The sequence below is a fragment of the Hyla sarda genome, chromosome 1 (genome assembly GCF_029499605.1).
Source record: "Hyla sarda isolate aHylSar1 chromosome 1, aHylSar1.hap1, whole genome shotgun sequence".
NCBI classification, from domain to species: Eukaryota; Metazoa; Chordata; class Amphibia; order Anura; family Hylidae; genus Hyla; species Hyla sarda.
In genome coordinates this window covers 400,193,562-400,214,695 of record NC_079189.1, presented here as the reverse complement: position 1 = coordinate 400,214,695, position 21,134 = coordinate 400,193,562, and the positions used below count along the sequence as shown (strand labels likewise).

At 41.5% G+C, this 21,134-nt stretch overlaps 1 protein-coding gene across 1 annotated transcript in view; it reads left to right on the top strand.

Annotated features, from left to right (window-relative positions):
• Window positions 1-15,624: 15,624 nt before the first annotated feature.
• LOC130366478 (M1-specific T cell receptor alpha chain-like) overlaps window positions 15,625-21,134 on the top strand; it is a gene marked incomplete in the record, with an annotated part of 208,212 nt that continues 202,702 nt past the window's right edge. Inside the window, 2 exon segments of the mRNA XM_056568948.1 lie at window positions 15,625-15,661; window positions 15,754-16,038. Of these exon segments, the coding sequence (XP_056424923.1) occupies window positions 15,625-15,661; window positions 15,754-16,038 (322 nt within the window).

Below are 21,134 nucleotides of genomic sequence, written 5' to 3'. Positions count from 1 at the left end.
CATATGGCCAGGAGGGTCCTGAGGTCCATTCAGACGTGCGATTCGCGGTTATTCCGGGTCAATCGGGTCTCTGGTGACCCGGAAAAAAAGGGAGAATGGGGCTGTCCGAGACATTTTCACATTCAACTTTAGCAGAAATTTGTCAAGCACCTGTGGAGTGTTAAGGCTCACTGTACACCTTGTTACGTTCCTTGAGGGGTATAGTTTCCAAAATAGTATGCTGTGTTTTTTTTTTTTTTTCTTGCTGTTCTGGCACCATAGGGGCTTCCTAAATGTGACATGCCCCCAAAAACAATTTCAGCAAAATTTGCTTTCCAAAAGCCAAATGTGATTTCTTCTCTTCTGAGCATTGTAGTGACCATGCTGAGATGGGGTTATACATTTTGGGGGGCATTTTCTCCTATAACCCCTTGTAAAAATGTAAAATTTGGGGGGAAACCATTTTAGTGAAAAAAAAAATCATTTACACATCCGACTTTAACGAAAAGTCGTCAAACACCTGTGGGGTGTTAAGGTGTTAAGCAAACCCCTTGTTATGTTCCTTGGGGGGTGTAGTTTCCAAAATATTATGCCATGTGGGGGGTTTTCTGCTGTTCTTGCACCATAGGGGCTTCCTAAATGTAACATACCCCCCAAAAACTTTCAGAAAAACTAACTCTCCAAAATCCCATTGTTGCTCCTTCCCTTCTGAGCCTTCTAGTGCACCCACAGAGCACTTGACATCCACATATGAGGTATTTCCTTTCTCGAAAGAAATTGTTTTCTCCTTTTATCTCTTGTAAAATTGCAAAAACTGGGTCTACAAGAACATGCGAGTGTAAAAAATGAAGATTTTGAATTTTCTCCTTCACTTTGCTGCTATTCCTGTGAAACACCTAAACGTTAACACACTTTCTGAATGTCATCTTGAATACTTTGGGGGTGCAGTTTTTAAAATGGGGTCATTTATGGGTTATATCTAATAAGAAGACCCCTCAAATCCACTTCAAAACTGAACTGGTCCCTGAAAAATTCCGATTTTGAAAATTTTGTGGAAAGTTGCTGCTGAACTTTAAAGCCCTCTGATGTCTTCCAAAAGTAAAAACATGTCAACTTTATGATGCAAACATAAAGTGGACATATGGTATATGTGAATCAATATGTAATTTAGTTGGAATATCCATTTTCCTTAAAAGCAGAGAGTTTCAAAGTTAGAAAAATGTAAAATTTTCAAAAATTTCATGAAATTTGGGGATTTTTCACCAAGAAAGGATGCAAGTAATTTACCACTGTGTTAAAGTAGAATATGTCACGAAAAAACAATCTCGGAATCAGAATAATCGGTAAAAGCATCCCAGAGTTATTAATGCTTAAAATGACAGGTGAAAAAGGGCTCAGTCCTTAATGGGTTAAACACATAATAAACGTAATGCACAGCCTTTATGCAAGTCTGCTTGACGCAAATTGTGCCAGAATTGTGGCGCATTTTCAGTACTAAGTCTTCTCCATTGATGCAGTCTTTGAACTACCGTTTGAAAACTACTACACCCCAGCAAGAACTGATAATGTCCAACACTTTACACCCTGTTCCAAATTATTATGCAAATTCTATTTAAGTGTCACAAATATTGAATATTTTGTTTTTTACTTTAACTCATGGATGGCATTGTGTCTCAGGACTCTTTTGATCACTGAAAACAATCTTGGACACCTGTAATAATTAGATTGCCAGGTGAGCCCAATTTAAGGAAAAACTACTAAAGGTGGGTGTTCCATATTATTAAGCAGAGCACCATTTTCAAGCAATATGGGGAAGAAAAAGGATCTATCTGCTGCCGAAAAGAGTGAAATAGTTCAATGCCTTGGGCAAGGTATGAAAACATTAGATATTTCAGGTTAACTTAAGTGTGATCATCGCACTATTAAGAGATTTGTGGTTGATTCAGAGCACAAATGGGTTCCTGCAGATAAAGGCACATTGAGGAAGATTTCTGCCAGATCTATGCATCAGATCAAGAGAGCAGCTCCTAAAATACTATTATATAGCAGAAAACAGATATATGAAACTACTGGTGCCTCTGGAGACCCACGGACATCAAGGTGTAGAGTCCTCCAGAGTCTTGCAACTGTGCATAAACCTTCTATTCGGCCACCACTAACCAATGCTCACAAGCAGGAATGGCTGCATTGGGAAGAAAAATACATGAATACTCATTTTCAAACAGTCCTGTTCACTGATGAGTGCCGTGCAACCCTGGATGGTCCAGATGGATGGAGTAGTGAATGGTTGGTGGATGGCCACCCTGTTCCAACAAGGCTGCAATGTGAGTAAGGCGGTGGTGGAGTCATGTTTTGGGCCGGAATCATGGGAAGAGAGCTGGTCGGCCCCTTTAGGGTCCCTGAAGGTGTAAAGATGACCTCTGCAAAGTATGTGGAGTTTCTGACTGACCACTTTCTTCCCTGGTACAGAAGGAATAACTATGCTTTCCATAATAGAATCACATTCATGCATGACAATGCACCATCTCATGCTGAAAAGAATACATCTGCATCAATGGCTGCTATGGGGATAAAAGGAGAGAAAGTCATGGTGTGGCCTCCATCATCCCCCGACCTCAATCCTATTGAGAACCTTTGGAGAATCCTCAAGCAAAAGATCTGTGAAGATGGGAGGCAGTTTACATCCAAACAGCAACTCTGGGAGGCTATTCTGACTTCTTGCAAACAAATTCAAGCAGAAACTATTCAAAAGCTCACAAATTCAATGGATTGCTATCAAATAAGGCGTCCTATGTCCTAAAATGTAACGTGACCTGTTAAAATGTTTAAAAAGTTAAAATGTTGTTAGAAGTTTGTTTAAATAGCTTTTCATTTCAGTAAATATGCTGCAAACACAACAAATGACAATTTTCAGTTCTTTGCAACCTATAAAGAGTTTTGAAACTTACTGTGCCTAACAATTTGGAATAGTGCATTGTAAGGTTTTTATGTTTAAAAAAAATACTGTTATCATTAGGATGTTCAATAAAAATTTAATTGTACTCTTAATAGTTGATAACATGAGAATTATGCTGACTGTTATTTACATCAATTATTTAGATAAATGAGAAAAATATAATTTGCATAATAATTTGGAACAGGGTGGAGCACAAGTTGCTGATAGACAGCTAACTACATCTGATGTGAGTTTGGTATAAAAAGAAGTCCTGGCAACAGATCTGTACAGTGACTGTCGAGGCAACCAGCCAGCTAATCCTCTTGGCGGAAGCATCATTGGAGGAATCTTGCCCAAATTGGGAACAAGGAACAAGAATATGAAACCAGAAAAATTTTCTTAGCTCTTCATTCAGTGATATATATATATATATATATATAGAGAGAGAGAGAGAGAGAGAGAGAGAGAGAGAGAGAGAGAGAGAGAGAGAGAGAGAGAGAGAGAGAGAGAGAGAGTTAGGAGTAGCTGTATTAGTCCAGTGATGCAAAAAGCAAAATCATCGGTAGTTGCAGTATCTTGTAATACCTTTTTTATTGGACTAGCAAGATTTTGAAGAGACGAGCTTTCGAGATTCCTCCCTTTATCAAGTCATAAGCATTTCTGAGCTCACAAGGAGAAAACACGTTCAATCTCACAAAATATGCAGGGGTTAAAACAACATATGTGGAGAATGGACATTAAGTTGGGCCATAAATTGTATAGCTATAGGACGATAGACTACAGATAAGGATGAGGGAGGGGGGGGGGGGCTGGAGAGCAGAGGTGAGAATAGTGATTACGCTGGACAGAGGAGAAAGGACAATTATACTACAAAGCCATAGACTGAAGATAAGACTTAGACAGGGGAGGGGGAGCAGGGGTGTAATGGTGTTAGAGCAGGGAGAGGGAAGACAGTTTAGCAAAGGTTATAGGAAATTTTGATAATGGGATAAGAAGCTTAAATCCACATTAAGTCCTCTGTTCTTGGAGTCTTGGAGTCTGTTCTTGCATATTTTGTGAGATAGAACGTGTGTTTTCTCCTTGTGAGCTCAGAAATGCTTATGACTTGATAAAGGGAGGAATCCCGAAAGCTCGTCTCTTCAAAATCTTGCTAGTCCAATAAAAAAGGTATTACAAGATACTGCAACTACCGATGATTTTGCTTTTTATATATATATATATATATATATATATATATATATAAATGTTAGTGTTGAGCGGCATAGGCCATGTTCGAATTTGCGAATATTCGCGAATATATGGGCGAATATTCATCATATATTTCCGAATATTCGCATATTCATAATATTAGCGATTTATTTTCGCATATGTCTAAATTCGCATATGCGAAAATTGGCATATACATTAACCCCTTAAGGACGCAGGACGTAAATGTACGTCCTGGTGAGGTGGTACTTAACGCACCAGGACGTACATTTACGTCCAAGCTGTTTTATGCCACAGCGGAACCCAACAGCGTTATTCTGTGAAAATGCCTGCTGTTTTCTAACAGCAGGCATCTTCACACAATGCCTAGGGGGGACTTAATCCCCTCCTGTAACGGCGATCGCCGTGATTGGACAGAACATTCATACTATCTTATCACGGCGATCTGGGGACATTGCGACCTCCCGATGACCCCGGAGTGGATAAAATCGCGGTAATTGGAGCTGTCCGACACAGCTCCAATCACCGCTCACTAAAGGAGGGAGGTGGAAGGATAGCCACCCCCTCCGATCGCTGCGAATGGCCGGCTCAGACCGGTCCGGCCAATCGCAGCGCTCTGCGGTGCTCAGGGAGGAGTCCCTGCGCTTTGCCCGCTCACTCGAGTTCGGGCACAGCGCGGGGAAGGAGTTCAGCGGCGGCAGCGGCGGGTACCTGAAGATCTGCGGGTCAACGGCGGCGATCAGCGGCGGCGATCAGAGGGAGACCGGGCGGTGCGCGGCGGAGCCTGGAGGAGACCATCTGCTCTGTGCGGCAGGTCTCCCCGGGCACTGCGCGGTAAAGAAGATCTGCGGCGGCTGCGGCGGGTACCTATTAGCGGCGATTCCCGGCGGGAGATCGGGCAGCGAGTGGCGGAGCCCGACGGAGCCCGACGGAGCCCATCTGCTCTGTGCGGCAGCTCGTTGGTAAGTGAGGGTGAGCTGTAGAGCAGGCAGGGACAGTTAGTGTACAGGGCTGTTCTGCACCTGCACTGCTCTGTGGGTCTGTGTGACCCATCAGAGCATTTGCAGTAGCAGCCTGCACCCATCTGTTTGGTGGGTGCAGTGTTTTTTGTAATTTTCTCATTTCTTTCCTTTTTTTCCTTTTTTTTTTTTTTTTTTGCTTTTTCTTTTCTTGCAGTTTTTTTTCCTTCTTTTTTGCGGTCCGTGCCAACAGTCGCAGTTCTACACTGTGTGGCCAGACCGCACCCTACTGTTGTGCAAGCACTACACTACAATACACTATTACACTATTCACAAATAAAGTTAGTGAAAACACTACATTTACACACACGCACACTTACACACCCCCCGAATCGCCCCCCTGTCCCATCCCGTCCCCCCAAAAAAAATTATAATGTCCCGTAGAGGGTCCATGTTTTCGGCGGAGGAGGCATACGCCATGCTTGCCTCTGACTCCGAATCCGTCAGTGATGGGGAAGAGGAAGACCCTACCTTCCTTTTTTCTTCCTCTTCCTCATCATCCAGTGAAGATGAACCCCCCAGGCGGCGGCGGCGCTTGCCCCGGGCAATGCCGGGGGAGGCTCCCCAAACTAGTAGCCCTGGCCCCCGTACGGTGTTCCCTGTCCACCGTACAAGTTTCCCTGGCCCCCCTATAGGTGACCACGTCTGGACCCCAGTTCCAGACGATTATGCGCCACTGATTCCTGGGTTTTCTGGCCGCCCAGGAATCCAAATTGACACCACAGGCCTCACTGAAATGGACTTTTTTACGTTTTTTTTCAGTGAGGACTTTGTCAATTTGATGGTGGCGCAAACAAACTTGTATGCCGAACAGTTTGTGGCCCAGCATCCCAATGCTTTTTTGGCTAGGCCCGACAGATGGACCCCCACCAATGCAGCTGAGATTAGGACATTTTGGGGCCTCATGCTGCATATGGGCCTGGTCAAAAAGCCGTCTATTAGGCAATACTGGAGTGAGGATGTTCTGTATCACACTCCCCTCTACAGTATGGCCATGACACGGCCACGCTTTGAGGCTGTCCTCAAATGTTTGCATTATGTTGATAATGCAACGTGCCCGTCCCGAAATGATCCCACATATGACCGCCTATTCAAAATCAGGCCGGTCATAGATCATTTCAGTAAAAAATTTGCAGAGGCATATGTCCCCCAAAAGCAGGTGGCCATTGACGAGTCCCTTATTAGCTTCAAAGGTAGACTGCATTTCCGTCAGTACATTCCCAGTAAAAGGGCAAGGTATGGCGTGAAATTATACAAGCTCTGTGAGAGTACCTCAGGGTACACTTACAGATTTAGGGTGTACGAAGGGAAGGATTCCCGCATTGAACCCCCAGAATGCCCCCCCATCCTGGGAGTTAGTGGGAAAATTGTGTGGGAACTGATGTACCCACTGCTTGATAAAGGTTACCACTTATACGTGGATAACTTTTATACAAGCATCCCCCTCTTCAAGTCTCTTTCCGCCAGAGCCACTGCTGCTTGTGGCACTGTGCGGAAAAGTCAGCGAGGCCTTCCAACAAATCTACCACCGATCCCTAGGGGTGAATATAGGTCCGTTACTAGTGAAAATCTTCTGTTGGTCAGATATAAGGACAAGAGGGATGTCCTTATGCTGACCACCATTCACGGTAATGGCAGCACCCCTGTCACTGTACGAGGTACCACTAATACGGTCCTCAAACCGGATTGTGTCCTGGGGTACAATCAGTATATGGGAGGAGTTGATCTCTCAGATCAAGTCCTCACCCCATATAACGCCATGCGCAAGACCAGAAGATGGTACAAAAAAATAGCGTTGTACATGGTCCAGACGGCATTGTACAACGCTTTTGTACTATTCCGCAGCGCAGGCAACGCAGGGACATTCCTGCAGTTCCAGGAGGTAGTGATCAAGACCCTGATCTTTGGTGACCAGGAAGGAGCGGGCCCAAGTACCTCTGGAACTGTAGGCCCGCGTATTGTACCAGGGCAACATTTTCCAGGAGAGGTCCCCCCCACTGGAAAAAAGGGACGGTCGCAGAAAAGATGCCGAGTTTGTGCTAAAAAAGGGAAAAGAAAGGACTCCATTTTCCAGTGTGACACCTGTCCTGAAAAACCAGGCCTCTGCATCAAAGAATGCTTCAAGGCGTATCACACGTCTGTGGAGTATTTATGACTTGCCCCATTTTTATTCTTCCCCAAATTTAAGTGCGTTGCACACGAGCCATGCGGCGTTGTACACCACTTTTTTGTTCTTTTCCAATGCATTGGTGACGTTGTACAGGAGCCTGGGACCGCGGCTATGTACAGCGATTTTCCGACGCATTGGCAACACAGGGACATTCCAGTCCCTGGTTGTAATAATCCCCCAAAAGTCCCAAGAACGTTGATCCAGGGATTTATTCTGATTGCCATATTTGGAGTCGGGAAGGAATTTTTTCCCCTGGAGGCAAATTGGCATCCGCCTCAAGGGGTTTTTTGCCTTCCTCTGGATCAACACAGTAGGGCAGTGTTTCCCAACCAGGTTGCCCACAGCTATTGCAAAACTATAACTCCCAACATGCTAGGAGTCACCGTTTTGCAACAGCTGGAGGCACCCAAGTTGGGAAACACTGACATAGACGGAGATTTACTAACTGCGGTGTTTTGGTACACCGCATGTAAGTAAAACTCTGCAACTATCAGCCACCCCTATGTAAATCACTAATTTAAAGGGGTATTCCGGGGTCTGGAAGGTTATTTTAACCTATTTTCATCTTATCCCCTATCCAAAGGATAGGGGATAAGATGAATGATCGCAGGGGTCCCGCCGCTAGGGACCCCTGCTATCTTGGCGCAGCGCCCGGCATAGTTTGTAATCGCTGCTTCCGGGACGGGGCGTGACACTGATGTCACGTCTGGCCCCCACCATTCACTTCCATGGAAGGGGGCGTGACTGCCGGGTGCAACTTCCCAGATGGCTGTCACGCCCCCCCTCCCATAGAAATTAATGGAGGGGGCCTGACGTGATGTCAGTGTCACACCCCGTCCCAGAAGCAGCACCAGCAAACTATGCCAAAGGCTGTGCCAAGATCGCAGGGGTCCACAGTGGCGCAACCCCGGCGATCATTCATCTTATCCCCTATCCTTTGGATAGGGGATAATATGGAAATAGGTTAAAATAACCTACCAGACCCTGGAATACCCCTTTAAGCCACAAATGTGCATGGCACTCTCTCACTCCTGAGTCCTGTTGCATGTGCTTGGCAACAGTTTAGGACCACATATGGGGTATTTCTGTCCACGGGAGAAATTGCTTCACAATTTTTGGGGGGCTTTTTCTACTTTTACCTTTTGTGAAAACGAAAAGTTGGGGCTATACCAGCATACTTTTACGTTTCACAAGAGGTAAAAGAAGAAAAAGACCCCCCAAATTTGTAAAACATTTTCTCCCCAGTACAGAAATACCCCATATGTGTATGTAAAGTGCTCAGCGGGTGCACAACAAGGCTCAGGAATGAGAGCACACCATGTACATTTTAGGCCTAAATTGGTGATTTTTACAGGATTGGCTAATAGTTGTAGCTTTTCTGACAAACTCCCCCCAAAAAAACACCCACATGTGACCCCATTTTGGAAACTACACCCTTCAAGGAACGTAACAAGGGGTGCAGTGAGCATTAGGACCTTACAGGTGTCTGACAGATTTTTGGAACAGCGGCAGTGAAAATAAACAAAAAATTACTTTTTCCGCTAACCTGTTGCTGTAGCCCCAAATTTTTCATTATCACAAGGGAAAAAAGAGTAAAAAGCACCCCAAAATTTGAAATACAATTTCTCCCAAATATGGAAATACCCCATATGCCGATGTAAAGTGCTCTGCTGGCGCACTACAGGTCTCAGAAGGAAAGGAGCACCACTGGGCTTTTTGGATAGTGGATTTAGCTGGAATGGAGGCATGTTCTGTTTGCAAGGCCCCCATTATGCCAGGGCAGTGGAAACCCCCCACAAGTGACTCGGGTGAAATGGGGCTATAGATTTTGGGGGCCTTTTTCTCCTATTACCCCTTGTGAAAATGAAAAATTTGGAGTAACACCATCGTTTTAGTGTTAAAAATTCAATTTTTCACTTTTATGACATACTGTTCAAAAAACCTGTGAGGAGTTAAGTCTAACTTTACCCCTTGTTACGTTCCCCGAGGGGTCTAGTTTCCAAAATGTAATGCCATGTGGTGTTATTTTTTTGCTGTCCTGGCACCATAGGGGCTTCCTAAATGCGGCATGCCCCCAGAGCAAAATTTGCTTCCAAAAAGCCAAATGTGACTCCTTCTCTTCTGAGACCTGTAGTGCGCCAGCAGAGCACTTTTCACCCCCATATGGGGTGTTTTCTGAATCTGGAGAAATTGGGCTTCAAATTTTGGGGGGTATTTTCTGCTTTAACCCTTTGTAAAAATGTAAAATTTTTGGGAAACCAAGCATTTTAGGTAAAAATATATATATTTTTTTTACATATGCCAAAGTCGTGAAACCCCTGTGGGGTATTAAGGTTCACTTTACCCCTTGTTACATTCCCCAAGGGGTCTAGTTTCCAAAATGGTATGCCATGTGTTTTTTTTTGCTGTCCTGGCACCATAGGGGCTTCCTAAATGCGGCATGCCCCCAGAGCAAAATTTGCTTCCAAAAAGTCAAATGTGACTCCTTCTCTTCTGAGACCTGTAGTGCGCCAGCAGAGCACTTTTCACTCCCATATGGGGTGTTTTCTGAATCGGGAGAAATTGGGCTTCAAATTTTGGGGGGTATTTTCTGCTTTAACCCTTTGTAAAAATGTAAAATGTTTGGGAAACCAAGCATTTTAGGTAAAAATATATATATTTTTTTTACATATGCCAAAGTCATGAAACCCCTGTGGGGTATTAAGGTTCACTTTACCCCTTGTTACGTTCCCCAAGGGGTCTAGTTTCCAAAATGGTATGCCATGTGTTTTTTTTTTGCTGTCCTGGCACCATAGGGGTTCCTAAATGCGGTATGCCCCCAGAGCAAAATTTGCTTCCAAAAAGCCAAATGTGACTCCTTCTCTTCTGAGACCTGTAGTGCGCCAGCAGAGCACTTTTCACTCCCATATGGGGTGTTTTCTGAATCTGGAGAAATTGGACTTCAAATTTTGGGGGGTATTTTCTGCTTTAACCCTTTGTAAAAATGTAAAATTTTTGGGAAACCAAGCATTTTAGGTAAAAAAATATATATTTTTTTTACATATGCCAAAGTCGTGAAACCCCTGTGGGGTATTAAGGTTCACTTTACCCCTTGTTACGTTCCCCAAGGGGTCTAGTTTCCAAAATGGTATGCCATGTGTTTTTTTTTTGCTGTCCTGGCACCATAGGGGCTTCCTAAATGCGGCATGCCCCCAGAGCAAAATTTGCTTCCAAAAAGCCAAATGTGACTCCTTCTCTTCTGAGACCTGTAGTGCGCCAGCAGAGCACTTTTCACCTCCATATGGGGTGTTTTCTGAATCTGGAGAAATTGGGCTTCAAATTTTGGGGGGTATTTTCTGCTTTAACCCTTTGTAAAAATGTAAAATGTTTGGGAAACCAAGCATTTTAGGTAAAAATATATATATTTTTTTTACATATGCCAAAGTCGTGAAACCCCTGTGGGGTATTAAGGTTCACTTTACCCCTTGTTACGTTCCCCAAGGGGTCTAGTTTCCAAAATGGTATGCCATGTGTTTTTTTTTTGCTGTCCTGGCACCATAGGGGCTTCCTAAATGCGGCATGCCCCCAGAGCAAAATTTGCTTCCAAAAAGCCAAATGTGACTCCTTCTCTTCTGAGACCTGTAGTGCGCCAGCAGAGCACTTTTCACTCCCATATGGGGTGTTTTCTGAATCTGGAGAAATTGGACTTCAAATTTTGGGGGGTATTTTCTGCTTTAACCCTTTGTAAAAATGTAAAATTTTTGGGAAACCAAGCATTTTAGGTAAAAAAATATATATTTTTTTTACATATGCCAAAGTCGTGAAACCCCTGTGGGGTATTAAGGTTCACTTTACCCCTTGTTACGTTCCCCAAGGGGTCTAGTTTCCAAAATGGTATGCCATGTGTTTTTTTTTGCTGTCCTGGCACCATAGGGGCTTCCTAAATGCGGCATGCCCCCAGAGCAAAATTTGCTTCCAAAAAGCCAAATGTGACTCCTTCTCTTCTGAGACCTGTAGTGCGCCAGCAGAGCACTTTTCACTCCCATATGGGGTGTTTTCTGAATCTGGAGAAATTGGACTTCAAATTTTGGGGGGTATTTTCTGCTTTAACCCTTTGTAAAAATGTCAAATTTTTGGGAAACCAAGCATTTTAGGTAAAAAAAAATATATTTTTTTTACATATGCCAAAGTCGTGAAACCCCTGTGGGGTATTAAGGTTCACTTTACCCCTTGTTACGTTCCCCAAGGGGTCTAGTTTCCAAAATGGTATGCCATGTGGTTTTTTTTTGCTGTCCTTGCACCATAGGGGCTTCCTAAATGCGGCATGCCCCCAGAGCAAAATTTGCTTCCAAAAAGCCAAATGTGACTCCTTCTCTTCTGAGACCTGTAGTGCGCCAGCAGAGCACTTTTCACTCCCATATGGGGTGTTTTCTGAATCGGGAGAAATTGGGCTTCAAATTTTGGGGGGTATTTTCTGCTTTAACCCTTTGTAAAAATGTAAAATTTTTGGGAAACCAAGCATTTTAGGTAAAAATATATATATTTTTTTTACATATGTCAAAGTCATGAAACCCCTGTGGGGTATTAAGGTTCACTTTACCCCTTGTTACGTTCCCCTAGGGGTCTAGTTTCCAAAATGGTATGCCATGTGTTTTTTTTTGCTGTTTAGGCACCCCAGGGGCTTCCTAAAGGTGACATGTCCCCCAAAAACAATTTCAGAAAAATGTTCTCTCCAAAATCCCCTTGTAGCTCCTTCCCTTCTGAGCCCTCTACTGCGCCCGTCGAACAATTAACATAGACATATGAGGTATGTGCTTACTCGAGAGAAATTGGGCTACAAATACAAGTAAAAATTTTCTCCTTTTACCACTTGCAAAAATTCAAAAATTGGGTCTACAAGAACATGCGAGTGTAAAAAATGAAGATTTTGAATTTTCTCCTTCACTTTGCTGCTATTCCTGTGAAACACCTAAAGGGTTAACACACTTACTGAATGTCATTTTGAATACTTTGGGGGGTGTACTTTTTATAATGGGGTCATTTGTGGGGTATTTCTAATATGAAGACCCTTCAAATCCACTTCAAACCTGAAATGGTCCTTGAAAAATATCGAGTTTGAAAATTTTGTGAAAAATTGAAAAATTGCTACTGAACTTTGAAGCCCTCTGGTGTCTTCCAAAAGTAAAAACATGTCAACTTTATGATGCAAACATAAAGTATACATATTGTATATGTTAACCAAAAAAAAATATTATTTTGAATATCCATTTTCCTTACAAGCAGAGAGCTTCAAAGTTAGAAAAATGCTAAATTTTCATTTTTTTCATCAAATTTGGGGATTTTTCACCAAGAAAGGCTGCAAGTTACCACAAAATTTTACCACTATGTTAAAGTAGAATATGTCACGAAAAAACAATCTCGGAATCAGAATGATAAGTAAAAGCATTCCAGAGTTATTAATGTTTAAAGTGACAGTGGTCAGAATTTCAAAAAACGGCTGAGTCCTTAAGGTGAAAAAGGGCTGAGTCCTTAAGGGGTTAACATAAGCTGAAATTCGCATATGCGAAAATGTGCATAAGCAAATTTTCGCATATGCGAAAATTCGCACACCGGTATCACACAGTAGTATTAGAGCCTTCTTTACACCACACAAGCTGGAAGCAGAGAGGGGTGATCACTGTGATGTGAACTGTAAAAAAAAAAAAATAATAAAGTATAAAAAAAATATCCGAATATTCATAATTACGAATATATAGTGCTATATTCGCAAATATTCGCGAATTCGCGAATATGCTATATTCGCGAATAAAATTCGCATTGCGAATATTCGCGAGCAACACTAATATATTTATATATATATATATATATATATATATATATATATATATATATATATATAGTAAATTTGAGTAGCCGTATTAGTCCAGTGATGCAAATCATAAAATGTTGCAGTATCTTCTTGTAATACCTTTTTTATTGGACTAACATATTTTTGTAGAGACAAGCTTTCAGGATTCCTCCCTTTAGGGATTTGCTTTGGACTTGATAAAGGGAGGAATCCCGAAAGCTTGTCTCTACAAAAATATGTTAGTGTCCAATAAAAAAGGTATTACAAGATACTGCAACATTTTATGATTTATACATATATATATATATATATATATATATATATATATATATTTCAGTTTTTATTTATTTTTGTTTTGTTTTTTTGAAGTCTACTTCTGGGGCATTTCTCATGACATTCCAACACCAGTCTGCAAGAATAGATGAGCTCCACTTGTCCTCATACCATCTTCCCATCACTGAAATGTGCTGATGGAGACATTCTCTTTGTTTGTCACTCAAAGTGCCACAACTACTTGGAAAGAATTTGAGATGAGATGCAGAAAGTGGATCTTCAGCGTCACATTACATCACAACTCTTGGTAAACATAGAATGTGTCTGCAGATAAGAACATTTGGCCCATCTAGTCTGCCCAATAATATGAATCCAATGAATAGTCCCTGGCCCTATCTTATATGAAGGATAGCCTTATGCTTATCCCATGCATGTTTAAACTCCTTCACTGTATTTGCATAGGCATAAGGCTATCCTTCATATAAGATAGGGCCAGGGACTATTCATAGTATTCAGAATATTGGGCAGACTAGATGGGCCAAATGGTTCTTATCTGCCGACACATTCTATGTTGTAATATGTCGGTTGCAATATGAGGCTGAAGATACACTTTCTGTACTCTCATCTCAAATTCTTTCCAAACAGTTGTGATTCCCTGAGTGACAAATAGTGTTGCTCGCGAATATTCGCAATGCAAATTTTGCGAATATTCGCGAATATAGCACTATATATTCGCAATTACGAATATTAGTTTTGTTTTTCACAGTACACATCAAAGTGATCATCCCTCTCTGCTTCCAGCTTGCGTGTGGTGTAAAGAAGTCTCTAATACTACTGTATGAGACTGGCGTACGGATTTTCGCACATGCAAATTTTTGTATATGCTAATTTTCACATATGCGAAAAAAAATTCGAATATTACGAATATGCGAATTTAGCGAATATATGACGAACATTCCTCCATATATTTGCGAAATATCGCAAATTCGAATATGGCCCATGCCGCTCAACACTAGTGACAAACACGGAGAGCACTTCCATCAATCCATATGTCCTCAGAAGATCATTAAAACTTCAAAAACAGCAATTCACTGAGAAATAAGAGCATATTGGTTTCCCTAAGCACAATAAACATATGTAAACAAAATGGCTTCTCTGGGAACAAAATATAGTATACTCAGTGTTTCCAACCTGTATATGTAACAAAGTTAAAAGTTACCCGCTTTATAATATGGGCCTCTATCATAACAATTAATAAAATGAAATTCTGTATTTCAAGAGAAGGAGAGCGAACTAAATATTTTACACATCATATTTGTTTATTTCTCATCAGAGTAAATAGGAATTAACTATTTTTGACTCTGACAGATTCTGAGGGTAGACCAATTTAATTGTTTGGATTATTTCTTAAGAAGAACCTTCGCATATGTTTTTTATTTTTACTTATTTATTTACTACAGTTTTCCATTTTGCAGATGAACTATGTAGTCTTTTATAACCATGATAGGTTTAAAGAAAAACTGTAAGCTCTCTCCCCCGCACTAACCAGCTGGTAGTGCGAGGGACGCTGATTAGTTAAGTCCTTACCGTGCCCAAATTCGCCCAGTCGTTCCACTGTAATCTTCTATTTTCAGGATATGCTAATGAGGTGCTAACTTGCAGCGGCTGGGCTAACTGGCAATCTGACGTCAGTACCGGGCCGCCGCGCCACCCAGCTCATCAATATTCCTCCCCTCTCTCTTCATTACAGAGAGGGCAGAAGAGGAAGAGGTGGAGAAATATTGATGAGCTGGGCGGCGCTGCAGCAGGCGGCACTGACCTCATTAGCATATCCCGAAAATAGAAGATTACGGCGGAACGGCGGGGCGAATCTGGACACGGTTAGGACCATACTGATCAGTGTTCCCCGCCCTACTAGCCAGTACCACTGGTTAGTGGGGGGAGAAAGCTGACAGTTTCCCTTTAAGGACTTGAACACAACAAGAACATGAGGGTCTAAAAACCAAAAACATATTATTATAGTGTTTTTTTTAAATACAGATAGATAATTTATTTTCTACATATCTAGAGTCTCATTCTTATGCCACTAGGTGGTGCTGATGTATATGTACTGATTGTTTTGGTGGGTGGTTTAATATCTTCTAAACTAATAGGACGGCTTAAAAAGAGACGCTTGAGGGCTCCATATTGTGTTACTCTCTGATGTATAAGCAAGATGTATTTACTTCAAGCTGCATTCATCCTCTCTTTATGTGAGTAATAATCCTAAAATAAGACAAACTGTTCTTCATTCATTCCTGCAAATATCAACAGTCACTTACTGGTTCTTACTTTTCCTCTGCAGACTCTTTCTGCTCCTCTAATATTATGCAGCCGTCTGAACTGGAAACATTGGAAGGAGAAGACTTTACACTCAGATGTGACCATCCATCTTTCACCGGTGCTTATCCTTTGCTGTGGTACAAGTTATTACCTGGGAGGGGACCAGTACTCCTTATCAGTGAATACTACAACACTAAGTCATCGGAAAAGAATTACGCCATAATCTTCAGTGATGACAAGAAATACAGCGATCTCAAAATACAAAGTGTCAAACCTGAAGAAAGCGCAGTGTATCTTTGTGCTCACAGTGCCACAGAGATACATATGTATTTCCTGCCTGTACAATATTTACAAAATTCAGAGTATGGCAAATACTTTCGAGAAAGGATTCATGATAAGTGTAGATCTTCTGTGCCTTTAATGTTGCATATGTGACCACCAGGTACAATGTTAGAAGTCATCAAGCGTGAATACCGTACATCCCTTTAGAATTAAGTAAATTTACAATACTTCAAAAAAATAATTGTTCACTCTATATGATGTTCAAAGAAAGTATTTATATTATAGTGCAGTGTTGCATAAATCTTACCATTGCTTAACCCCTAATGACCAGACAAATTTTGGTCACAATTTGAATATGTGTCTCTTAATATGGTAATAACTTTGGAAAGCCTTTACTTTACTTGAAATTCTGCGTGTGAGGCCTGCACATTAGTGTTACAGATCTCCGTTATACATGTTGGATAACAAAGGGTGTGACACCTGACATCAACAGATTCCACCAGGTCCTCTTGACTTTAAATGGGATCTGTCAGGGTTGTATTAGATGTCTGTTGTTTTGTGATATTTTAGCATAGAAAAAAAACCTGACATGCAGGATTTTTTTTCTACGCTAAAGTCTCCGCTAAAGTCATTTTAAAAGAATCAGCGAATGGAGCTCTCAGCACTCATGTAATCATAGTCTGAGAAAGAGAATCATATCACATAAATAACTATTCATTCACATCTGCAACATGTCCAATTTGTGTAGGTATTATTTGGTAAATGGCCCTTTCCATTTTTTTTTTAGGACAAAAGAAAATTCATAAATTTAGCAATTTTCCAAATCTGCAAGAAAATGTTTAAATCAGTTTTTTTAGGGACCAGTTCAATTCTGAAGTAGATTTGAGGGTTCTGGAGTTAAAGGGGTACTCTGGTGCAAAACATCTTATTCCCTATCCAAAGGATAGGGGATAAGATGTTAAATCACGAGGGTACCAGCACTGAGGACCCCTGCGCTCTCCAGGCCAGAAGCAACGATGTCCGGAACAAGGGAGCGTGGAGCTCCATGTTCGTGACGTCACGCCATGCCCCCTCCATTCATGTCTATGGGAGGGGGGCGTGATGGCTAGTACGTAGCCGTCAGGCTTTCTCCCATAGACGTTAATGGAGGAGGTGCGGCAGCTGTAGTCGCCAGTCATCCGACGAGGAGTTCACACCATGCATGTGTGACCGGGGTGCCGCGCTGGCGATCGCGAGGGTCCCCAGTGGCAGGATCCCCGCGATCTATCATGTTTTGAGCTGGAGTACCCCTTTAAATACTCCCATAATTCACCCATTTTAAAAATTGCAGGGGGGTCTGACCCCTGGGGCCCACCACAATCACCGAGACCCCAGCACTCTCAGTGAGGAGCTTGTGACAGCACACGCTCCTTTCATTTCTATGGGATTGCCGATAATGCCCAAGAGCTGTACTCTTTTTTGGCAATCCCATAGGAATGTATGGAGAGCTTCAAGTCCTGGTGATCGCAGGATGCCCCAGTGGTCAGACCCCCCGCAATCAGCTACCTCTATCCTGTGGATATTACATTTTAACCCCTTAAGGACTCAGGGTTTTTCAGTTTTTGCACTTTCCTTTTTTCCTCCTTACCTTTTAAAAATCATAACCCTTTCAATTTTCCACCTAAAAATCCATATTATGGCTTATTTTTTGCATCACTAATTCTACTTTCCAGTGAAATTAGTAATTTTGCCCAAAAATTCACGGCGAAACGGAAAAAAAAATAATTGTGCGACAAAATCGAAGAAAAAACGCCATTTTGTAATTTTGGGGGCTTCCGTTTCTATGCAGTGCATATTTCGGTACAAATGACACTTTATCATTATTCTGTAGGTCCATACAGTTAAAATGATACCCTACTTATATAGGTTTGATTTTGTCATATGTCTGGAAAAAATCATAACTACATGCAGGAAAATTTATACGTTTAAAAACATCTTCTGACCCCTATAACTTTTTTATTTTTCCACGTACAGGGTGGTATGAGGGCTCATTTTTTGCGATGTGAACTGAAGTTTTTATCGGTATGATTTTTGTTTTGATCTGACATTTTGATCACTTTTTACTCATTTTTTAATGGTATAAAAAGTGACCAAAATACGCTTTTTTTATCCTTGTGCACAATGCCTTCCAAATCCAAAACCCAAGGACTGCTGTGGGGACACCAGTGGCATGTTCTTTTGCCAATTTTTATATTGGCTTAATAAAGAGACAGGTACATGCCTAGAAAAGCTACCCCTTAGAGGCAACTTCAAATGTAGGGATTGTTTGCTTGGCAAGTATAACAATGAGGCCAAATTATGTAGGCTGGTAGGGATAGATTATCCTATTTTATTACCTGTAAGACTAAGTTTGCAGTGTGTGTGATCGTGTGTCCTTGTGGGCTCTTCTGTATAGGCAAAACAATTTGTTGAGTCGTCGAAAAGATGTACTGTACATTTACTGTAAAACAGGGAATGGATGTCCATGCCTCACGCTGGTGGCCCTTTAGTGCTTTCATTTGCTGGATCAGAGGTTGTCAAACCTATACACAACGGTACTAATTGCCATACATTGTTACTCTAAAAGGAAGTTTCTTGGATCCTGCGTATGAATGCACTCAGTCCCCCTGACTTAAATGGTAAGAATGAGATGAGTGTGTACCCGTAATTTTTGTAATTTCTGTAGCTTTTTTTTTTAATTCTTTACTTGATCTTGTATATAAAATTTTTACCTAGTACCTTTGATACAAACGACTTTTGTGAATTGTGTTATTCTTTTCGATTTGTTCACCTGAGACACTCTTTTGCATGTATTGATAAGTTAGTATACTGGTTTCCATGGCTCCATGCTCTGTTGGGGTATTTCAGCAGGAGCCACACCAGATCAGAGTTTGTAAGCCAGAAGAAGCGAGTAGCGTGAAACATCCTTGCTTATTTTCTGTGGAAAGCACCTCCATGTATGTCCGTCCCCATGATTTTCTCAATACAGAAGTTTGGATACAGCTCTAGTAGTGCTGTTATTTTCCATTACTTTTAATGATTATTTGTCTTCATTACTCCTTATGAATGATCAGGAACAGCTACAGGTGAGTAAGCACATAGTCGGCTTACAGACGTTTCACCTCATGCTGCTATTTCATAACTACTTTCTCCTGAGATTCCTTGAAGAGAAATAAAGACAGTTTCATTTAAGTTCAGGTAGGTGTCACTTTTCTTCTAATAACTATTTTGTATGGTGGACATTTTGATCACTTTTTACTCATTTTTTAATGGTATAAAAAGTGACCAAAATACGCTTTTTTGGACTTTTGGAATTTTTTATGTGTACGCCATTGACCGTGCGGTTTAATTAACGATATATTTTTATAGTTTGGACATTTACGCATACCACATATGTTTATTTTAATTTTTATTTACACTGTTTTATTTTTTTTATGGGAAAAGGGGGGTGATTCAAACTTTTATTAGGGAATGGGTTAAATGACCTTTATTAACAATTTTTACTTTTTTTTTGCAGTGTTCTAGGTCCCATAGGGACCTATAACACTGCACACACTGATCTCCTATGCTGATCACTGGCGTGTATTAACACGCCTGTGATCAGTGTTATCGGCGCTTGACTGCTGTGGATCTCAGGCACGGAGCAGTCATTCGTCAATCGGACACCGAGGAGGCAGGTAAGGGCCCTCCCGGTGTCCTGTAAGCTGTTCGGGATGCCGCAATTTCACCGCGGCGGTCCCGAACAGCCCGACGGACTAGCCGGCATACTTTCACTTTCGCTGTAGAAGCGGAGGTCAGCTTTGACCGCCGCTTCTAAAGGGTTAATACCGCACATTGCCGTGATCGGCGATGTGTGGTATTAGCTGTGGGTCCCGGCCGTTGATGAGCGCCGGGACTGACGCGATGTGATGCGGGGTCGCAGCTTCATATCGCGGGAGTCGGCACAGGACTTTAAGGGGTTAATCAATTTTTACAGCAGGTGCTGACAAGAAAAAGCAACTCAATATTTTTTCTAATTTTTTCTATGAGATGGTGCAAATAAGAAGCATTATTTCTTCTGTAGTTTTTTTATAATTTTATTATGTTGCTCTCTATGAAATATAAATAACATGTGACGTTTGTTTTGCGGTTCTGTATAAATACAGTAATATCTATTTTATTTACTTTTTAAACTAATTTTCATTTAAAAACATAATGGCCCTCATTTGTCTTTGGTCATTTATCTCAAACTGTCGGGGTTTTTTTTTTTTTTGGGCGCAAGATGTCTGCGACAAGCCTTTCCTACGAACCCGACTCTGGGATTTTGAAAGCCTAAAAAGGGGCGTTTCCCGACCAAAACCTTGGTTTCCCACTGATTTATTAAGAAACCGACCCGAATTTTAGGGTTTCAGTGTACTTTTTTTCCCACTGCTTCAAGCAGTGGGAAAAAGTGTATGCCATTTCCCTAAATTCCCTAATTTTGGAATCCTCATCATTTTTGTTGTTTTTTTGCGACAAAAAAATCCGACTGCGCCTAAAAAAATCCGACAGCGACAACACTTGCGACAAATTAATAAATTGATAGGGAAAAAGATGGTAATGTTAAAATGAGGGCCAATGTTTATTTGTCATCAAATTCTGAGAGTCATAATATTCTGATTTCTTCACAAATGGAGCTGTGTGAGGGCTTGTTTTTTGCAGGAGGTTACAGTTTTCTTTAATATCATAAAATGGTTTTGTTTCAAGCTAGGATACTATCCGCAAGTCTGTCCAGATGGATCACAAAACCAGCAATCCCTAACTGTCTTACAAAATATTAGAAGTTCCTTTGTTTTAGTTCTGAGTCAGAAACCACATAAAAAAAGAAAATATGTGACACCCAAGCAACATTGTCAATATGGCATACACGGACCTTATAGTAAGAAGTGTAAGGGGGAGAAATTGCCCCAGTCCAGTCAGAAGTTGAGTCTAGAATTGAGGCCTAGTCTGAGTTCAGTGTGAAAAGGAGGTGGAAGCCGTGTGTGGTGAATCCAGAGGGAAGCCCAAAGAAAATATTTTCTCAAGTCAGCCCCACCATTCTGCAAGTGTTGCCCATACAGCAGTGAGTCAAACCCTGGCAGTGTT